The 22,353-nt window shown below is 39.6% G+C and overlaps 1 protein-coding gene across 1 annotated transcript in view; it reads right to left on the reverse strand.

Moving 5' to 3' along the window:
* Window positions 1-19,767, reverse strand: part of STIM2 (stromal interaction molecule 2) — a 165,419-nt gene extending 145,652 nt beyond the window's left edge. The window contains exon 1 of the mRNA XM_066280375.1: window positions 19,143-19,767. Within this exon, the coding sequence (XP_066136472.1) occupies window positions 19,143-19,515 (373 nt within the window). The 5' untranslated portion in view covers window positions 19,516-19,767. The remainder of the gene's footprint in view (window positions 1-19,142) is intronic.
* Between the last annotated feature and the right edge of the window lie 2,586 nt (window positions 19,768-22,353).

Here is a 22,353-nt window from a genome sequence, read left to right on the forward strand (position 1 = left end):
TGTGAATTTGTCAATTAAGAAGAGTTCATCGGACTGGGATGCGGAATACCCAGGTTCGAGACCCCAAGGTCAACAGCTTGAGCGCGGGCTCATCTAGTTTGAGCAAAGCTCACCAGCTTGGACCCAAGGTCGCTGGCTTGAGCAAGGGGTTACTTGGTCTGCTGAAGGCCCGCGGTCAAGGCACATATGAGAAAGCAATCAATGAACAACTAAGGTGTCAAAACAAAAAACTAATGATTGATGCTTCTCATCTCTCTCCGTTCCTGTCTGTCTATCCCTATCTATCCCTCTCTCTGACTCTCTCTCTGTCTCTGTTTAAAAAAAAAAAAAAAGAGTTCAGAGCATTTGAGATCTTGTTTGACTCAAATATACTCTTATAAAAATTCTCTGCAACTATATGATTCCACACATAAGTGGAACATAAAAATGAGACTCAGAGACATGGACAAGAGGGTGGTGGTTGGGGGGGGGAGGGGGGAGGGGGGAGGGGCACAAAGAAAACCAGAGAGAAGGTGACGGAAGACAATTTGACTTTGGGTGATAGGTATGCAACATAATCAAATGTCAAAATAACCTGGAGATGTTTTCTCTGAACATATGTACCCTGATTTATCAATGTCACCCCATTAAAATGAATATACCCTGATTTATCAATGTCACCCCATTAAAATGAATAATAAAAAATAAAAATTAAAAAAATTCTCTATAGGTTTGGACATTTCTGACTTGGCGCAGTGGGCAGGATTCTGAGGAAGCCGACCCAGGACAAGCCTGCAGACTGGACCCCAGTGCGAGGCACAAGCGAGAGCCCACTGGGACCCACAGGCTCTCCACTTCACACAGGTAAGCGTGGCTGAGTTTCTCTCAGAATCCTGGGCCTCGTTGCTTTAAGTAACAGGCCATGACTGTCACTGAGTTATTTTTACAAAATCCTTGAGGTGGACATGAGTTCAACGCAGGGAAAGGAGGAAAAAAATGGACGTTGCTTTTAATTTCAGCTTTTTAACTAGACTGCTTACTAAAAGTCTGAACAAAATCTTCACTGGTTAAATCAGAATCTGAACTCTCTTCCTCTCTGAGAAAAAACACTTGTCTCCCAACCCGAAGAGCCAATGGGGTGACTGATGACAGTTGTCCAGATCCCCAAATCCAGAGCGGAAGAGATGGGCACTAGAAGTCAACCTGCTGCAGTAATGCCCCCAACCCTGGAAATGCTGGCAGGGGCCTCGGGGTGAAGGGCAGGGCACCCTGGAATCGGTTTACCCAAGAAGGGGCCCGTGCCTTGGAGAGTAGCAAGGTTCCAGCAGCACCTAGTACGCTCTCGCTGGCCTAGGCGGGGTTGCCTGAGGAAAACTTTCCTCCTGGGCAGAAAGCAGTCTTACAGAGATAACCAGGGCATTTGGAGAGTCCAGAGACATGCACGTAAGGGCTGGTTTTCCCTAAAAGTTTGTTCAGACTCTACAGATCTCAAAACTAACATGGGAAATAGTGCCTTTTAGGTCAACAAGGCCCAAAACAGTCGTCAGCCTTCCATTTATAATGAAGATGGTTGAAACAAGGATTCTTTAATATTTCTAAATTAATTTTTGCACGCTTAATTAGAAAAAGCTGGCTATAAAATTAGACAAAATGAACTATATATATATTTAATTACTCTCTCAAAGCTTCAAAATCAGGTTTTAAATAAGTAGATCTAACTATGTCGCTGTTAGATGTGAACCCAATTCTTTGAGGTATTAAAAATGGCTGTCCTTAGTTTAAAAGGAGGAAAGTCATTTGGAACTTGACTCATCAAGGACAGGTATAAATTGTAAATGCCTCCAGGGAAACATTTGGATCCAACTGTTTTTATTATATACTAGTGAATTTGTCTCATGGCTAAAAGGTTTCTGTGTATGTAAGTGTGTGTGTATGTTGTAAATGTGAGATAATTTTCTACGTCTGGGTGGTATTGTTAAAACTTAAAAGGAAGCACTTATAAAAATTAGGTATTCCAAAATTCTCAAAAAATAGAAGCTAATTCAAATGCTTTTCAAGTTCATGATTTAAGATTAGTCCTTAACAAACAAAAGCTAACTTCAGTTTGTTGGTTTAAGTAAAACAGAAATATCTTTAGTTTGCCTAGGTTTTATAAATATGTCTATGTTAATAACTGACTCTCATGTCTATGAAAAATGTTTCTAGAGGTTATAAAATGTCCAAGCTAAAGAATAATTGATTACTTCTTAGTTTTCATTAGACATTGAAGTTTTAAAGGTTAAAAACTTAAATACACATAGAAAAACTTGTAGGGTATACTGTATGGGTATAAAAAGGTTGTCAATTATATAGATAGTTGAGGCTATGAGAAACCCAAGACAGCAGCTGAGTTCTTCCTAGTTCCCTGACATCCCATTTTTGGGTTTTTACATTCCTTCATGCATCATAATGCATTTCAGCTAGACTTAAAATTAGATAAAGGAAGTTATGAGTGACATTACTGAAAGGAGACATTTTACTCTATCGCCAAGCTAAAAATGATGTATAACTTTTAATGCCCTTGTTACAGCTGATGTAAATGTTATACTAGATGCCAAATACAGAAAAATTAGACAGCAAAACTCGAATCATGCCAGTTGACAGGCTAGAAATGGTCCAGTGTTTTTTCACAACAAAGGCCGTAAGACCTGTTACCATCCATTTACCTGCCCTTCCACTTTGGGAGAAATTAAGCCTCAACTCAGATCCCATGGATACAGTATTGCCCCATACCCAGCGGTTAACAAGATGACATCAATACTGAGACTTCTTAAGAATGAACAAGCCTTTATAGCACTATAAGACCACACTACCCAGCCAAAAGGCTGGTCATCATTACATGCTTCAGATTGATTTATGACCAATAAATCTATAGACAAAAAAAATGGGAGTTGGGATTCTACTGCTCAGAAAAACTAGGGGATCAGGGAACATGAACATAACTCCAGTACTTTCAGCCTTCTGTATAGCACATTTTCACCAATGAAATAAAAATTGGTTTTGTATCTCATTTGCATAAGCAAACAACTTTCGAGTTGTCATTTGCTTTTCTGATGTTCTCAACAACAAAAAAATCAAATGCTTCTTTTTTTCATTGCTTCATATTCGTTTTGAAATATCCCCTAATTTTTGTGAGAAGTATATAAAAAGTAACCTCACAGGTTGATCTAATTATAAATTCCTAACTGGGCAGGTCATGATAGGTAGTCATACTCCAGGCATTTAACATTTTCATAAATGGTTTATTTTTGCCTTAAGCAGCCCTGTCCATTATTTCTGTGCATCTAGGTTAACATACCTTTTATATAAATAACTGCCTCCAAGAGAGCATATATACCCTTAACCAGAGGTCCCCAAACTGCGGCCCCCTGAGGCCATTTATCTGGCCCCTGGCGCACTTCCGGAAAGGGCACCTCTCTCATTGGTGGTCAGTGAGAGCATAGTTCCCATTGAAATACTGGTCAGTTTGTTGATTTAAATTTACTTGTTCTTTAATTTAAATATTGTATTTGTTCCCGTTTTGTTTTTTTACTTTAAAATAAGATATGTGCAGTGTGCATAGGGATTTGTTCATAGTTTTTTTTATAGTCCAGCCCTCCAACGGTCTGAGGGACAGTGAACTGGGCCCTGTGTAAAAAATGTGGGGACCCCTGCTCTTAATAATATGTAATCCTATCCCTGAGTTGCTTATCACCTTCATGTAATCTCTCTTACATTCCCTCCTTAATCCCAAATGCATAAAAGAAGCTGCAAACTGTTATTCTCTGAAGCATTTATCTCAATCTGTTGAGATCTTGCTTCCAGGTGTATCCTCTGTTTGGTTCAAATAAATTTTCATTAAAATTCAAAACAAAAAAGAGTTCATGACTTAAGCCAATTGAGTGATACAGTAACTAAAAACTTTTCCATTTCTATAACTAAACACTGAAAATTTATCCTATTTTTCCACTAGAAGTTAACAGTCACAAATAAAGATGTTATAATTCTTCCCAAAAATATTTAACACATACAATTTTTCATTCATCAAAGACATCTTAAATAAAAACATGTCAATGATTAAATCATATTATATTCTAGACTAACTTACCCATTTACTTTAAGTGTTGAACACACTATGTCAGAGCAATATTTTCAAAGCATTAATCATTATCAAGATGTAAGGTATCATTAATTACAACAGATTACAATCAAAAACAAACCTTCAAGTCAGAAAGTATTTACAAGGCTATGGTACAACTTTCACAAGAAAGCTAGCATAAAAGATACTTAAATGGTTAAAAAAGAAGAATCACTGTGGTGCAACAAAAGTAGGCAGATTTTACCAGTTAAAATTGCAGTAAGAAGGGCATTAATAATCTGTTAAGAAAGTCACAAAGTAGAAAAAGCCAGTCTTATTAAAGTTGACTTTGGAAAGATTTTATAAATGACACACAAATGAGCAGGAACCATGCCAATCTTTGCCCATCATTATATCTCCAACTTGTACAACAGTACACTGAACACAGACAAGTCTCAATAAATATTTACTGAATGAATGAACAAACATTTGAAATGGACCTTGACAGATGGGAGGACACTCTAGCATGAAAGAAACACACAAGCAAAGGAATAAAGGATATAAGGTACGTTCAAAGAAGAGTAGTAGCCTAATTATGTTGGAGCATACTTATGAAACGCAGATCAGCAGGAGTTTATGTCTGCTATGAGCTACATAATAAGTTTAAAAATTGGTAATAATTAAAAAACAATAGAAGTTTTAGTAATGAAATATGTAAGAGTATGAGATGAGTCACCTAGCACAAAGGATTCAGTTCAGAACTAATGTGGTAGCAATGAATGGAAAGAATGGGGGGAAAAGGTCAAATGTAACCCCAAGAATTTGGTTGGTTAAAAAAACAGTGGTACCATTAGAAAAAATAAAAGGTGGCCCTGGCCAGCTGGCTCAGTGGTAAAGCGTTGGCCCAGTGTGGGGACATCCCAGGTTCAATTCCCAGTCAGGGCACACAAGAGAAGCAACCATCTGCTTCTCTTCCCCTCCCTTTCCTCTTCTTCTCTCTCCTCCCTCCATTTGGTTTGAGCGTCAGCCCAGGCACTGAGGATAGCTCGGTTCAGCCCAGATGGGGGTTGCCAGGTAGATCCCAGGGCACATGCAGGAGGTCTATCTTCTCTCCTCTCACTTAATTTTTTTTTTAAATATTAAAATTAAAAAAAATTTTGTAAGTTTTTTAAAAAAGAAAAAATACCAAGTTAAAAAAAAATGGAAAGGTTGAGGAAAGAATTAAAGAAAATGATATTTAATTGAGCACTTTTACTTACTAAGCACTTCAAATATGCTATATTATTTAATCTCCACAACCACCCTGTAAAGTAATCACCCCACTTTACAAATGAGACATAAAGAGGTCAAGATATTTCCCCAAAGCTCCCAAAGCTAATTTAGTTGTGTCATTCCCTCCTTTCTTCCTTCCATTTTCTTCAAATATAAGGTGACGATGTGCTGAGGAAGGTAGACCTCCAACCCTAGGAGCATGAAACCTGACTGTTCTAAAAATTTGCCTTGCTCAACCATTCAGGCCTGACCTATGAGACATGAGAAGTATGTGTGCTGAAGGCAGCTGGGAAAGACTCGTCTATGAACATTCACGAGGAGCCTTGAAGTCACAATCTAAGAACTGTCTTTGATTCCTCCCTTTCTTTCATTTGTTTCCAAACCATCAGCAAACTAAACCAATTCTACTTGCAAAATATCCTGTGACCCTTCCTCTTCTACAAATCTTAGTCCAAACCCATACTTTCCTAGGCGATCTCCCTGTAGTTGCCCTTGCTCCCAACAATTCATTTCCCAAACAGCAGCCAAAGAAATCTTTAAAATGTAAATCATGGAGTAATTGAAACCCTTGTGCTCTGTTGGTGGGATTGCAAAAAGGTACAACCACCAGGGAAAATCGTATGGGTTCCTCAAAAATAATTAAAAAACAGAACTACCTTATGATCCAGCAATTCTAACACTGACTGTATGTCAAAAAGAATTGAGAGCAGTCTCAGAGATATTTACACACCTGTGTTCATAGCAGCACTATTCACAACAGCCAAGAGCTAAAACAACCTACTGTCTATCCAGAGATGACTGGATATAAAAAAAGTGGTACACATACAACAGAATATTACTCAGCTTTAAGAAGGAAGAAAATCCTGTCACATGCCACAACAAAAATGAACTTTGAGGACACTATGTGAAGAAGCTAGTCACAATAAAACACATACTGTAAAAGGTATCTTAAGTAGTCAAATTCATACAAACAGTAGAATGGGGCCCTGGCCAGCTGGCTCAGTGGTAGAGCGTCGGCCTGGCTTGCAGGAGTCCGGGTTCGATTCCCGGCCAGGGCACACAGGAGAAGCGCCCATCTGCTTCTCCACCCCACCCCCTCTCCTTCCTTTCTGTCTCTCTCTTCCCCTCCCGCAGCCGAGGCTCCACTGGAGCAAAGATGGCCCGGGCGCTGAGGATGGCTCTGTGGCCTCTGCCTCAGGCGCTAGAATGGCTCTGATTGCAACAGAGCGACGCCCCAGAGGGGCATAGCATCGCCCCCTGGTGGGCGTGCCGGGTGGATCCCGGTCGGGCGCATGCAGGAGTCTGTCTGACTGCCTCTCCGTTTCCAGCTTTGGAAAAATGCAAAAAACAAACAAACAAACAAACAAAAAAACAGTAGAATGGTGGTTACCAGAAACTGGGAGGAGCTGGTTCATCAGCTTTACAGGATGAAAAGTTATGGAGATCTGTTTCACAATAATGTGAATATACTTAATGTAACTGAATTGTACACTGGAAGAGTTAAGATGTTACATTTTTGTTGTGTTTTATAAAAAAAAAATATATCACTTCACCCCCTCCTTAAAATGCTTTAATTGCTTCCTACCACAAACTGAATAAAACCCCAGCAAGGTCAATGAGGCTTTGTAGCATCTGGCCTTTCCCTCTGGTATAACCAGATCACATGCTACTCTCCTCTTCCCTCAAGAAGTTCAGTCAAAATGATACTCTTTCACTTCTTCAAATGATTCAAATTCTTTCTTACCCCAAGGTCTTTTAGTTCATGCTATTACCCCTGTGTGGAATGCTATTCCGTAACTTTTCACCAACTTGGCTCCTTAGAATTCTTCAGATGTCATCTTAAATGTGAACTTTGCAGAAGCCTTCCCCTAACTAGCCTAACTAAATTAGGTGTCCCCACACCATCCACATTATTTTCTACCTTATGTCTCTTTTGCTCTTTAATAGAAAAACTGAAATACTTTTTTTACTATCTTCCAAACTAAAATGCAGGTTCCATGGTAACAAGGACCTCATCGATCTTGTTTATCATTGTGTTCCTAATAATTATCACATGCCTGGGATATACTTCACATTCAAATATTGAGTGATTAGACTTTTTTTTAAAAAAATCACTCCATAAGCCCTGATTAAATATATACAAATATGCATACAGAGCTTTAGAAGACTATAATTGATGTAAAAGCTGTTATCTTTTGTTGTTGAGATTTATTTACTACTTTATATTTTTTAGTATGTTCTGTTCTATAATAAATCTTATACTCAGAAATTAAAGGCCTTTAAGTCTGATATTTAACTATAAAATGCTTTAAATCTTTTAATTATATAAAATAAAGGTACAAAATATAACTTAGCTAAAGATACAAATTTTAAAACTTCCATATTATTCCTCAATGTCTATATTCAGTTTGCATATTTCTGTTTTAAGTAACCTCAGACCATCAATGATATAGATCACAAAAATGACTAAAACTGTATCTTCATACTTTTTAAAATGCAATATAAAACATCTTAACATTAATTCTCAATACAACAGCAAATTTATACAATTATCCTACATCTATATCTATAGATTTTTTTAAATCAACAATAATTGAACACTAACACTTGTCAGACTGTTCTAAGTACTCTACATAGATTAAGTCACTCATACTTCAAATCCCTTTCAGAGATAAGAAAATTTAGGCACTAAGAGATTAAATTATCTACTCAAAATTATAAAACCACTGTCAGACTGGGACTCAAGCCCAGGAAATACTGCTCAGGTCGAGAGGCTAGACTCTTTATCACACTGTACCAAAGTGGCAACAGACTTACGGCCCAGATAAAAGTTCAAGATAGAATATGCTACGTTTCTTAAAGATTACAGTCCATCCTTAAGGAATATTCATGGAAAACAAACACAAATAGTAATTTCCCACTTGTTGACAACATTTTTTAAAAAGTCATTGTCTTGCCCTGGCCAGGTAGCTCGGTTAATTAGAGTGCTGTCCCAATATGTCAAGGTGGTGGGTTCAGTCCTGATCAGGGCACATAAAAGGATCAATCAATCAATGCATAAATAAGTGTAACAACAAATCAATGTCTCTCTCCACACCCTTCCTCTTTCTCTCTAAAATCAATCAATTAAAAATATATTTTTTCAGCCTGACCAGGCGGTGCTGCAGTAGATAAAGCATTGAACTGTGATGCAGGGGACCCAAGTTAGAAACCCCGCAGTCACTGGCTTGACTGCAGGGTCACTAGCTTGAGCGTGGGTTCATAGACAAGATCCCATGGTCACTGGCTTGAGCCCAAGGTCGCTGTACCTCTCCCCTCCCATCCCTGTCAAGACACATATGAGAATACAATCACTGAACAACTAAGGAGGCTAAAGGAGCCACAACAAAGACTTGATGCCTCTCATCTCTCTCCCTCCCTTCCTGCCTGTCTCTATTTGTCCCTCTCTCTGCCTCTCTCGGCTCTGTCACACACACACACACACACACACACACACACACAAAAAGATTTTTAAGTTGTCTTAAGCCCTGGAATATATATAATTTAAATGACTCTTTTTTTAAGATCTCAGAATATTTAATAGCAAAATTTTAAAAAAGAAAAACTGGTTATTTGCCAACAGTAACTGAAGAAGGAACTCATGACTCATGAGGTTCTTTAGACAATAAAAATTTAGAAATTAAGATTAATCTGAAAGTTTAATTCTGCTACTTCTCCAGCTCATTTCCTAATTCAACTCTGATTACACCTTGTGCTTTTTTATAAATATCCACGGCACTGGAGAATTTTTAAGGTATAAACTATTTAAGAGAAATCCTAAATCTCCATTATATATAGTAACCTTATTATATAAAGGGATGGTAATACCCTCACAAGATTCTCTAAGGGTCAAATGAGATAAAATATACAAATACTTCACATAAATTTGAATCCTACATGCAAATATGAATGTTGGTAGCCCTACAAGCAGGCTAACCATTGACTGCCTTATTTGGTAATTCAGTCTCCATCCAGCATTCTCAAATGCCAGTGTCTTTGATAAATGCCACACCTCACTCAGCTTCCACTCTATACCACTATACTTTACCTTATCTGACAAATCATTACAGAGTCCAATGAATATCACTACTCTGGGGAGAAATTCTTCATTAATAACTCACCTCTTTACACCAAAGTTAGGAACTCCATCTTTGTAATTCTATTAAATACAGCACACACCTTTATGCCCCATACACCTGCAACACAATGTATCATCACCCTTTACGTGGGTATATCTGCTCCTGGAATACAAGGCAGGGTCAGTATCTTTATATTAATTTGAAATTTCCAAACGCCTAATGACTGGCACGTAACAGTTACTGAGGTTTTTCATTTACTTAGGTTTTTCATTTGTGTGTTTGCTTGTTAGTGAATGAAGACTATAAGGGATACAAAAAAAGAAAACAACAACAACAAAAACCCTATATTTATTTATACCCCAGCTTGTTCCAAAGACAGGAGAAGGAGGGCTTATTTTTAATATTGGAAATATATAACAGAAACTCCTAGTAAATATTCCAATATATATTTTTAATAAATGCAGGAATGCTATTAAATACCATATTTCCCCATGTATAAGACGCACCTTAATTTGGGGGCCCAAAATTTAAAAAAAAAATTATATTACATAAAGCTATTGGACTCAAGTTTTATTCATCATAAAATTCATACAACTCCTCATCTGTGCAAAAAAGCAGGAATTACAAGTAAAAAAATCTACAACCACTGTATAAGATGCACCCAGTTTTTTTATCCCAAATTTTTCAAGAAAGGGTGCATCTTATACATGTGGAAATATGATAAGCTATCACAGTGTTCCCTTTTAAAAAACAAATACAATTATTTAGACCTTTTTTAGATAGTGCAATACACTTTCAGGTAATTTTCAAGCTTATATTGTTCTTACTATGATAAAAATGGTCAATTTCAGCATCTTTATATACCCAATTCCTTACATCATGTCTGGCACAAAACAGTCACTTCATAATGCTTAAAAGTAACACATGAATACACACAAGTTCACTGAAATCAGACTTTTTCACTCTTAGATTATGCTCTGTAGTTCTTTTTCGGATCCATTTCAACATACCTAGATCCAAACACTGAGTGCACATCATAGGGTACACTAAAAAGCAAATTCAAAAGATAGCAAAGGGGAACTTAAAGCAGAATTTTTAAAAATTTGGTACTCAGAAACACAGCAGAAAGAAATATCATGGATTAACACAGTCTATAACAGTAGAAAGAACTTCTGAAGATGACACACAGTATGGAAACAAAGGAAAATTACAAACTTGTCATTCATGGATAAGTTAGAGGTTTATCGCTGGAGAGTAGGGAGAAAGAAGAACAACAGCATTAAGATTATCTATTACTCAACATCAGCTATATTTTAAAGGAGAAGAAAAACAGTAGTGGAAAGAAAACATGAGCACAATAACATAGACCTGTGAAATTTACAGTGTGTTGAATAGCAGGTAAAAATTGCAAATAAAGGTTTAAACAACCTTTTCCACTTCTTGAGAATCATTTAAGAAACTACTATAAATCACTTCCATTACTGTAGGGGTTTGTGATGAGGTAGCTTAATAATTTTAATCACGTATTTATAATATTTATTTCAAGAATTTTGTTTTGTTTTATTGGTTTTAGAGAGAGAGGAAGGGAAAGAGAAAGACAGGAACATCAATCTGTTCCTGTATGTGCCCCGACCAGAGATTGAACCAGCAAACTCTGTGCAGAGATGATGCTCTAACCAACCTAGCTATCTGGCTAGGGCTCAAGTATTTTTAAAATTAAAAAATCAGTACTTAATTCTGTAAATTAAGTTTTTGAAGAGTTTCCATTCCCTATAGTGGCAAGTTTAGGAAGATCAAAGAGAAGAAGAAAGCAAAAATGACTAGGAAATTAAAGAGAGCACCTAAATTACACAGAGGTCAAAATGCATAAGCACACGTAAAGACAAATGCACTTGCAAGAAACAGTGAGACAGATATAAGCACATGTGTTCTGAGATGAATGTCAGTCCAAGTAAACTGTTCTTTCTCATACTATATGGTTCCCTAGTCTTGAAAGAAGGTAGAATGTGGGGGAGGGGGTTACCTATCTCTTAAAAAACACTGAATAAGCCATTATTAAACATTATAAAACTAATTTTAGCCTTAATCTTAAAGCTGTTGCGCTTTAGACAATATGGCTGAGAAAGCCTTGAACAAAGGAAATTACTCTCAGGACTGCAGCCATGATGGTTACACGGTATCACTTCAAGGGCCAAATGGAATAGAGCCAAAAGTCAAGTCAATCATTGGCTTGGGGTTCCCTATCCCAATTTCGAACTTTCCTAGTAATGAAGTTCTCTGAGGAGGAAATGTTCAGCTAGACTAGAAGAACACTAGACTGAGGAGAGAACCACCCTTAAAATCAGCAACAATAAAACCAGTCAAGGAGAATAGTTACTGAAGGCAGGATTAGAAAGTGTCAAGAAGGATTAAATACCTAAAACCTACTAATATAAAGATCTAAAAGGATAAGGAAAAGAACAAATCAATTAGATCCTCTACAGAACAAGCTAGATATGCACACAATGAAATTCAAAAGTTAATTTTAAAACAAATACAATAATACGCCAGTACTCTGACACATTGTTCTCCAAAGGGGGGGAGGGGGGACACAGGGGAACTCTGATGCATTATAATAGTTAAATGAGGAAACTGGTATCCTTTGTTAAGGAATAAACATGCTTTTTTAAAATGTGGAGTACTATAAAGCTCTATATAAACAACTTTGCAAAACATCACATAAGTTCAATTACACACAAAAGTAATTTTTATATTAAATAGGCACACTTGAAATTAAAAAGACACCACAACCATGTTTCTTCTTGCATATTTTCAAGGACTTGTACCAATTTAAGTCATTCTACAAATTCTAGGTGTTTAAAATTAAAAGGTAAATTTTGTTTCTGTAGTTTTCTCTAATCAAATTCCTTTCTAATCCAACAGTAAAATTTTATAGTTTCCTCTAAACATTATCATTGCCAATGCATAATTTAAGTTCTCAAAAACTCTACTTCTGTATGGCTTCCCAACTGGCCTCTTGTCTTCATCTGTTATCTCCTCACTCCCATCTACCCAGACTTCTCAAACACAGAGGTCATGACACTCCCATGTTCAAAAACCACAGGACTGCTCAACCTGACAGGATAATGGGTTTCGAACTCTAAGATTATCAACAAAACGCTCTGACATGTCACAATATCCTGTCAAGCCTTTTGTTTTACCTTAAAAATTAAATTTATATTCTCTATAACATATGCATGTTTAGTATTGGCAAATAAAAATATTGTTAAATGTTTTAAATTACTATCAATTGAATTATTTAATGTTTGTTTCCCAAATAATTAGTGAAATGGCTAGGAAAAAAAAAAGTGTCAGAATTTTCCTGTAGTTTTCTATACTCAGTACCCCAGTTACAGCTGTGATGACAGTTCAATATATAGGGAATAAATTAGAAACTAGAAAAGCCTTTGATAATTTGACTTGAACTTTCTCCTTGCATTCTCCACTATTCTACATATACCCTGTACTCAGTTAAAAAATATATATATATATTAATTTACTCCTTTTTTTTTTTACAGAGACAGAGAGAGGGACAGATAGGGACAGACAGGCAGGAACAAAGAGAGATGAGAACCATCAATCATCAGTTTTTCGTTGCGACACCTTAGTTGTTCACTGATTGCTTTTTCATATGTGCCTTGACCGTGGGCCTTCAGCAGACCAAGTAACCCCTTGCTCAAGCCAGCGACCCTGGATCCAAGCTGGTGAGCTTTGCTCAAACCAGATGAGCCTGTGCTCAAACTGGCGACCTCGGGGTCTCGAACCTGGGTCCTCCGCATCCCAGTTCAACGCTCTATTAACTGCACCACCGCCCGGTCAGGCTACTCCTTATTCTTACATATGCCTCTCTCATCTCCATAAGAAGTCTTATCTATACATCAAGGACCAGCTTAATCCCTACCTTCCTCCAAGTAATATTCCCTAATAGCTATCCTTTCCCCAAAATTTTGCAATTCATTATGGTACCAAGCTAGCCTGTCTCATTATTGTGTTTAGTTGTGTGTATAAGGATGCATATAACATATCAGTTAAGAGTCAAGGCTTTGGAACCAGAAACTCAAGTCAACATCTGACGCTGCTATTTACTAAGTATGATCTTGTGCAAGTTATTTAAGAATCATCCTGCATCAGCTTCCTCATCTCTTCTATGAAGATAGCAGCTATAAAGATAGGTTAAGGTCAGAATCAAAAACAGTGATGTGTATAAAACACTTAACATAATACCGACAGCTAGGAATAATTTAATAAATAGATGTATTATTCGGCAGACCCATGTCTTAACTCATTTTTGCATTCTAGCCCATGTAATATTCTCCATTGGCTTAACAATTTCTTGGGTAATGAAATCTGATCAATTCAGACTTAATCTCCTAGGTAGCTCTTAATAAGGTCCAAATTCTAGTGAATATCAGAAATGGCTTGCTTATCATATTATTAGCTGTTTAACAGTAGCTTAACCAGTTCAGACTTTAGCTACCATAACAGAGATCCCAAAGCATCATTTTGAAAGTGTTTCACACTGCATTATTTTCATAAGAAGGCCAATATCCAAAATGCTTGATACAGTTACTTAAAAGTCTAAATTAATCTAAAAACATTAGTAAGTATTCAAAGCAAGCCTTTAGCAAATTAAAGAATTCCCGTGTGGATCCTCCTATTGTTAAATTACACTAAATCCTAATCCACTTTTCCAACTGGCCCTCTGAGTTATTCCTGTGCCAGGGGATTCCCAACAGAGACCAATCAGTTCTGCCACGGGATTTTCAAGAAGAGTACCAAGAGATACAAGGTTTCCAGACCAACAAGAGCCCGACTAATTCTTAGATGTTCACAATAGGCTAGATCAAAATGGAAAAGTAGAATCTTTAATCTTGTAATTAGCAATAGCAAAAAAACCCAAAAAAATCTACAACAATGACCAAAAACTGATAAAGGGACTGATGACGATAACTATAGGGAAGGAAAAAGAGGATACAGCAAGCAGAAAACCTAGCCATCAAAAGGCAGCTTCAGGAAATCGTAAGCTAAATTCAGAAAGAGCAACTTCACACAAAAAAGAAAAACCGGTTCACTGGTACTAGATGAACTACTACACTGAGTTTAACCATTGTCACATTCTAAACATTAACAAATGCAATCATTGTAAAACATTCCTCAAACCAACATATATAAACTATATTCAAGAAACTATCATTAAAAAATGACATTTGTTGAGTAAATACTAGAGATACAAAATGAGATAATTAAAAGTGAAGCTTAAAATTTTGTGACAATCATGTTCACCTGAGATATTTTCATCTAAATTAATGAAAACCCCACAACACAGATGCACTTAACACTAGAGCAGCTCTCCTAAACTTCTTTCAAACTAAACAGAACTATTTTAAATTTTCATTGAAATTTCAATATGTACTTCCAAAATTTTAAAATGTTTGTGAAATTATAGTTAAAACCTTTATATAGGTATTAAAGGTTGCGTTCATTCATTTAAAAAATGATAGAAGCAAATATTTCCAAAATTAAAACTTGTTTTAAAAAATAATGGAACAGGCCCTGGCTGGTTGGCTCAGCGGTAGAGCGGTGGCCCAGCATGTGGTAGTCCCGGGTTCAATTCCCAGCCAGGGCACACAGGAGAAGTGCCGATCTGCTTCTCCACCCTTCGCCCTCTCCTTTCTCTCCATCTCTCCCACAGCCAACGCTCCATTGGAGCCAAGTTGGCCCGGTTGGCCCAGGGAACTGAGGATGGCTCCAAAGTTGGCCTCAGGCGCTAGAATGGCTCTAGTTGCAATGGAGCAATGGCCCAGATGCGCTGAGCATCGCCTCCTGATGGGCATGCCAGGTGGATCACAGCCAGGCGCATGCAGGAGTCTGTCTCTCTGCCTCCCCACTTCTCACTTCGGAAAAATACAAAAACACAAAAATATATGGAACAATTCCATATAAGAAAATGTTTTAATTATTCTGCATATTTTAAATAGTAAAAGATTGTGTTCTATATATGTGATATATTTATGTATTTGTGTATATAGATATATGTTCATTGCCCTTTCATAAACTATTTCTTAGGGACCATATCTGATATGATCAATTAGTCCCAGCTGGGTTCAACTCACTGATTCTAAATCTGTTAGACAAAAAAGAAACAAATATAATGTTTTAAATTACTAAAGCTCTGCTTTACATCACAATCAACAAGCTTTTAATCACCAATCCCTAATATGCTTTAAATTCCAATTTACTTTCAAAGAAAGAACCCTAATATATATATATATATATAACTTAAGCCCTTACTATACAGCATTAAAAATATTGGTTTGACCTTATCAAAATATTTTCACACTAATTCCTGAAAAAGTAACATAAAAAATAAAGGAAACACAAACAGATATTCATTATGACAGCAGGTCTGTTTATTTTGATGATCTGTCATAGTCTATAACAGGGGTCCCCAAACTTTTTTCACAGGAGGCCAGTTCACTGTCCCTCAGACCGTTGGAGGGCAAGACTATAAAAAAAAAAACTATGAACAAATCCCTATGCACACTGCATATATCTTATTTTAAAGTAAAAAAAACAAAACGGGAACAAATACTATATTTAAAATAAAGAAAAAGTAAATTTAAATCAACAAACTGACCAATATTTCAATAGGAACTATGGGCCTGCTTTTGGCTAATGAGATGGTCAATGTGCTCCTCTCACTGACCACCAATGAAAGAGGTGCCCCTTCAGGAAGTGCAGTGGGGGCCTGATAAATGGCCTCAGGGGGCCACATGCGGCCCGCGGGCTGTAGTTTGGGGACCCCTGGTTTATAAGAACACTTACTTGCTCAAAACTAAGTATGCAATAGATGATTTAAAGGCAATTTATTCTTAAAATACACTTAATGTCTAAAGTAAAACTTCTGAGAGGCAAAATCCAGTGGAAAAGAATGGTTTTTATTAGTAAGATGCAAACTCTAATGAAGTTTGTAAAGGTCAGTATTTAAAATACCAATCTACAGCCTGACCTGTGGTGGCGCAGTGGGATAAAGTGTCGACCTGGAATGCTGAGGTCGCCAGTTCGAAACCCTGGGCTTGCCTGGTCAGGGCACATACGGGAGTTGATGCTTCTTGCTCCTCCCCCCCTTCTCTCTGTCTCTCTCCTCTTTAAAACGAATAAATAAAATACCAATGTACAGAAGAAGCGAGAAGATAAAGTGATTTTGGCTGTCACTTTCAGAGATAGTAAGAATAATCACGGCTAAATGATAACTTAATCATTACATACAGAGCCAGAGAACAATTCTCTCAGAATTCTTTCAAGAAATTTTTATTTTCAAAATTCCTATGAAGCTTAGTTTTTTATTACTGATGCTCTCCACTCCATGCCTATCCATTAACACTGCTTAGAATACGATAACAGTATTTTTAAAGTTCGGTCTGTAGGTCTGCTTCTTTAAGTGTACAACTGCCAATCACTATGTCCTAGGTTTAGCACAACATTCAGCAATGGGAAACATAAAAGGTGCTGTTCATACAATCGGAAGAATAGGAAAGAACCCTGAAAAGACCAGACCATACAGTTAGTTCAAAGAAATTTTTAATATGCTCTTTCTCTATCAGACTTTCAATCTACCTTTTCCCAGATACCAGTACTATTATAAACTTATTTAAATGACCATACTTTAACTTGGACACTGTAGTTTGATTATCTTAAACTTTAAATGGACATGTTTAAGTTGCTAAAAATTTATATTCTACCAAAGGGAAAGAACAAGAACATTAAAAATAAATTCCAGGGTTAATATTATGTTAGTAAACTTATTTTTAAGCACTGCAGCACAAACTCATTCTGTGTGACATATTTTTTATCTAGTAAGAATCAGCCTTCCTTTTTTACAATGCCACTAAGATATGAGAAATTTACATCTTCAAAGGGATTATAAAGTTTATTAAAATAAAATTTCATCTGAAGTAATTTCCTTGATATAATCTACATATACAATATACTGTTAATGGTTAATAAATACCAAATTTCCTGAATCACGTGCCCTCCTACCAACTACATGTTGGTAAAACATCAGCAATTATTATAATCTAACTTTTCTGCTGAAAAAACCAACAGTCACACTCTTACAGCTTCTTGAAGCTCAAATATTTCTGCTCCCTCCATTCCTGCATGAGACATTAAACCTTCACATTATATTTTTATACTACTACTTTTTTAATAATCACTGTTCTTCACCACATTTTTATTTGGAGAAAAAAGCCTAATCAAGCAGAAAGCTATCCAACCTGTCCTCTCACTCAAACTATACTATACTCCTAAAACTGATCATTCTGTAATCATTTTATCCAGATTACCTAGTAACAGGTTTGAGGTTTCACGATCCATTGAAAAGGGCTTGATCTGTTGCAGGGCCGAGCAAATTAAATACAGTATTCTGATCCTTATGTTCTATACACTACAACTTCCAAAGAATTTGCCAAGTTTACCAACGCCCTACTCTCCAGAATAGTACACATCCGTCATAGAATCCAGATAGTTGCTTTGCTCCAAAGAATATAGCTCCTGAGCACTTCTCAGAGCAGCTGTTAGTAACTTTTAGATGCCTGTTGGACTATCACTTTAATTAATGATGTCATCTTGTTCTGCTTTACTTTTTCCTTGTTAGTCTTGCAATTAATACACATAACCTACAGATTACTTTTTAAAATTAAGTACAGAAAATAAACTGGAGCTCCACTGCTTTTCCAAAGGAAATCACTTTAAGATCCTTACATCATTACTTAATCCACAACGTTATCAGTTCTACATGACTCTGGAAAACTGAAAAAGATTCCATTTCCCACCTAACCTTACCAAACATGTTTGCAACTTTTCAATAACATCGAGAACATTCTACACTAAAAAGATGTTGGTGCCGTCTATCAGAACTGTGCTGCTCAAATACAAACCCCGGAATACCATGCACTTGGTAAATTACAGGTACATTTCTAGTACCCGGCTGAGCTTTCGGCACCCTTTTGTCACCCAGTGATGCTCCCACCAGCAAACACTTTCCATCTTTTAAAAGGGCCTTTCTCCCACCGCTCAAAACATACACATCCGACTTAGAGATTCCTCATACTAACAAGGCACCACTAATGCCACTAGGCATTATGGCTCTCAAAGAATCCTTCAGCAGCCTCTGCTGGGACACTGCTCAGCGGGGCTTTGAATCCGAAAACTCGCTGCCAGCAGCCCGTGCAAAAGCAGCACCACAGGCAGACTCAATACCGCAGTGCCGCTGCTGACTTCTTTCTAGCAGCTTTAAAAAAAAAAAAAAAAAAAATCGGCCCAGTGCCCCGCAGACCCCGCGGGCTGCTCCGCAGCACGGAAGAGAGCCTCCGCAGAGCCGAGCCCGGCAGCCGGGCGGAGGCGGCGCCGTCCAGCGGCTCCGTCGGCAGCGGGCTGTCGGGGGGTCGGCGGAAGCATCCGGAGTGGAGGGGGAGTGGAGGTGATCGCGACCAAGCAGTGCCCGGGCCACCACGCCGGCGTCCGGCGCGGGCTCGGCATCGCGCACTGGCCGGGGCCGTCGGACAGCGAGCGCCCGGCACGGGCAGGGGCCCTCCCGAGGATGGGGGTCCCGCAGCCGCCGGCCCCCCGGGCCTCACCTGTCAGGAGCTCCGGGCCGTCGCGCGCCGCCGAGGCGGGAGAGGAGGCGGCTGCCGCGGCGGAGCCCGACGCCCGCCTCCTGGCCACCAGCTCGCATCCGTCCGCCGTGCGGGCCACCAGCAGCCCCAGCAGCAGCAGCAGCAGCGCTGCCCAGCCCCGCCGCCGCAGCCAGCCCGAGGCCGGGCGCGGAGGGGGACCCGGGAGGAAGCGCGGCGGCGCCCCGGCCGCCGGCCACTCGCGCGCCCCACCAGGCGCCGCCGCCTGCGACTCCTCGGGCCGCCCCCGCCGCCTCAGAAGCGAGCTCCTGCCGGGCGCCAGCCCGGTCCCCTCGGCACCGGCGGCCTCCGGAGCCCGGGTCCCCGCTGCGTTCATTGGTTCCGGTTACTTAAAAAAAAAGTGAGGGGCACAGAGGCACGGCGTCTCCGGCCGCGCGCGACAGCCGCGCTGCTGCGGCAGCGAGACCGGGATCCGCTGCTCTGGCGCCTCGAACAGCAGCCCCAGCGCCCGTGCCGCCGCCACCGCCGCCGCCGCGGCGCATCCCCCCGCCCCCTCCGGCCCGCGCCTGTCGTAGTACCACGGCCGCCCGCGACGCCGCCTCCCCTCACACACTCGCTCGCATACCAATCCCCCGCCTCCTTCAGTCCCTCATCGGCGCAGGCGCGGCGCTGCTGCACTGCGTCTGCGCGGCGCTCCAGCCCCGCCCCCGGGGGCGTACCCGGGAGGGCGGCAGTGTCGCGGGGTTGTTTCTAACGCTTTAGCTGAGCTGGGAAGTTGGGGGGAGGGGGGAGAGGTGTGGAAAGGAAACCCGGCAAGTCCCCCTCCCCCATTCACCCCAGCACCTCAGTTGCGGGGGAGTGGGGCAGACCAAGGGGGTCGCTGGAAGAGTACCGATATCCCACATCGTTTGGGAGGGTTGCAGCCCTGTATGTAGATGGCAGCAAACATAATTGCATGGTTCCGGAAAACTTGGTCATCGTTAACAAGGGTAAGGGAAATACAATCTATGAAACAGAATTTCAATATAGGTGGGGCTTCCAGAAGGGCTAGCAATACAGAAGTGGAGGTTAGCCCAGCCTAGCATTTTATTTATGTATCAAATACTTAACATGTTTGCCAATGTGCTAGGCACTGTTCCAGCGCTTTACAAATTTACACATAATTCTTAAGATTAGATGATCGTATCCTTGTTATCAAACCTATGTACAAATGGGAAAATTAAGGCCCAGAAATGTTACATAACTTGAACCCCCTACACACACATATACATATACACAGCTAATTAATGGGAGACAGGATAGATTTAGCTCCATTGAATGGAAATATTGAAAGAGATTTGCTCTAGCCTCCGACTCCCCAATATTCAAACTTTGCTTGAACTTGTCTCCTTCCTACCCCCAAGTCACCCCTTGTAGACTTAGCTGTCAGCTTAGTAGACTGACAGAAGAAAGGTGGTTCAGACTTGACTTGGCTTCAACTACCTCAAATGAAGCACCACTGTGCACAGTTCAGAAAAGAATCAAGCAATGCTTTAAGGCTAATCAATCTATCAACAATTATTTCTTGACAGGCTTCTTGGGGACATGATGTTCAGGTGGCAATTCTTTATAGAGCAACAGGGAGATTATATTTCCCCTGCTGAAAAGCACAGCAGTTAAGTCACACGTTTGCTGGGTGGCCACCAAAAGGGGATAATTCTGCTGGAGAAACAGGAAAATACAAAGAAAATGTCGAATAGCATCTCCAGAAGGTAATATCTCATCATCTAATATTTACTGAGTGCCTAGTATATGACAGGCAGGTTACTGAGCAGTAAGGTTTCAACCAGTAATAAGAGATACCCAAAAATGTCATTTAAAATATGTACTTTCACACACACACACACACACACACACAAAAGAAAGAAAGAAATCATTTAAGTCAGTACTTAGGGAAGTAATAAAGAACACAGTCCTTGTCTGGGAAATCTTACACTCTTGCTTAGGAGATAAAAATACACCCATTAAACAATTAAGAGGCTTATACAAGGTAGTAATCAGTTGCTCAATTGGATAGATAAGCTGTGTTATAGCAATAACAGCAATATAAAACCTTAACCTTCTTTAAACAAACATGATGTGGGTTTTTTCTTTCTTTCTTTGACACTAAGAAATGTTGACACTAAAAAGGATATTGGATTTGGGGTTAAGTGTTTATTCCTCTCACCGCTGTAGCTATAGAGATGACAGTGAATCTGCAAGCGCTGAAGAAACCTCTCTCAGACAAGCTAGGATCCAGCAATAAACTCTCCATCTCGTTTCATCTTTGTCACCGGTAGAGAAGTTTCCAACTCTGAAATCAGTGGCCAGAATGGGTCTTCTTGCTGAAGAGGGGTATCACTGTGCACCTAGCATAAACATTAGTACATAAAAGAGAAAGTCCATTGCTTTGGAAGACAAGCCTATCTCTGGAATTACAGGTATTTGCAAGCCGAACAGAAAAGGTTCCCTTTAAGGCAATGGTTTGCCTTCTCAGGTTTCCTCTCCAGCACTTCCAAGCCTTTGATTTCCTTTCCTTGCTTCCCAAAAGCTTTATTTTCTCCTTTCCTCTTGCCAAATAGCTTTCTAAATATACTTTCAGCCCCTTTTTCATGCCACCCACCCGTCTCCTACAGCCTGGTTTATACCTCTAAACATCAAAAGTTCACGGTTTGCCATTTATATATTTACAGATCTTGTCTGATTTTCACTTGTTCATGACTTCAGCTGCCCGGTGGGCAGCTATGAATTTTTGAATCAGAAAAACCTGGTGGAAATGGCAACTGCACCCATTTTCAGAGGTGTTAACTGTATAAAAGTTCATCTGTCCTCAGTTTACAGAGAGGAAATTAGGGATCATGAAATAACGCCTGCCCCACAAGGTTGTTGGCGGCGGCAGGAGAGTGAAATAATAGATCAGCCTTTGTGCGGTGCCTAGCACTCAGGTACGTTGTCATCCCTTGGGGAGAACTGGACCTAGGTTCCAGGCGTGTATTCCGAGTGTACCAGGCTCAGAATAAACTTATCACACTTGGCGTGGTGGTTTGAGTTCATCTTCCCATAAATAATTCCCTAGCTCCGTGGGGATCGGCCAGCACAGATGCACAGCAGGATTCATCCACTCGGGCCCTCCCCATCCCAGAAGCAAACCCGCCCTTCCCAACAGGCGGGCTCCCCATCTCCTTCTTATCCCTCT

The sequence above is a fragment of the Saccopteryx bilineata genome, chromosome 5 (genome assembly GCF_036850765.1).
Source record: "Saccopteryx bilineata isolate mSacBil1 chromosome 5, mSacBil1_pri_phased_curated, whole genome shotgun sequence".
NCBI classification, from domain to species: domain Eukaryota; kingdom Metazoa; phylum Chordata; class Mammalia; order Chiroptera; family Emballonuridae; genus Saccopteryx; species Saccopteryx bilineata.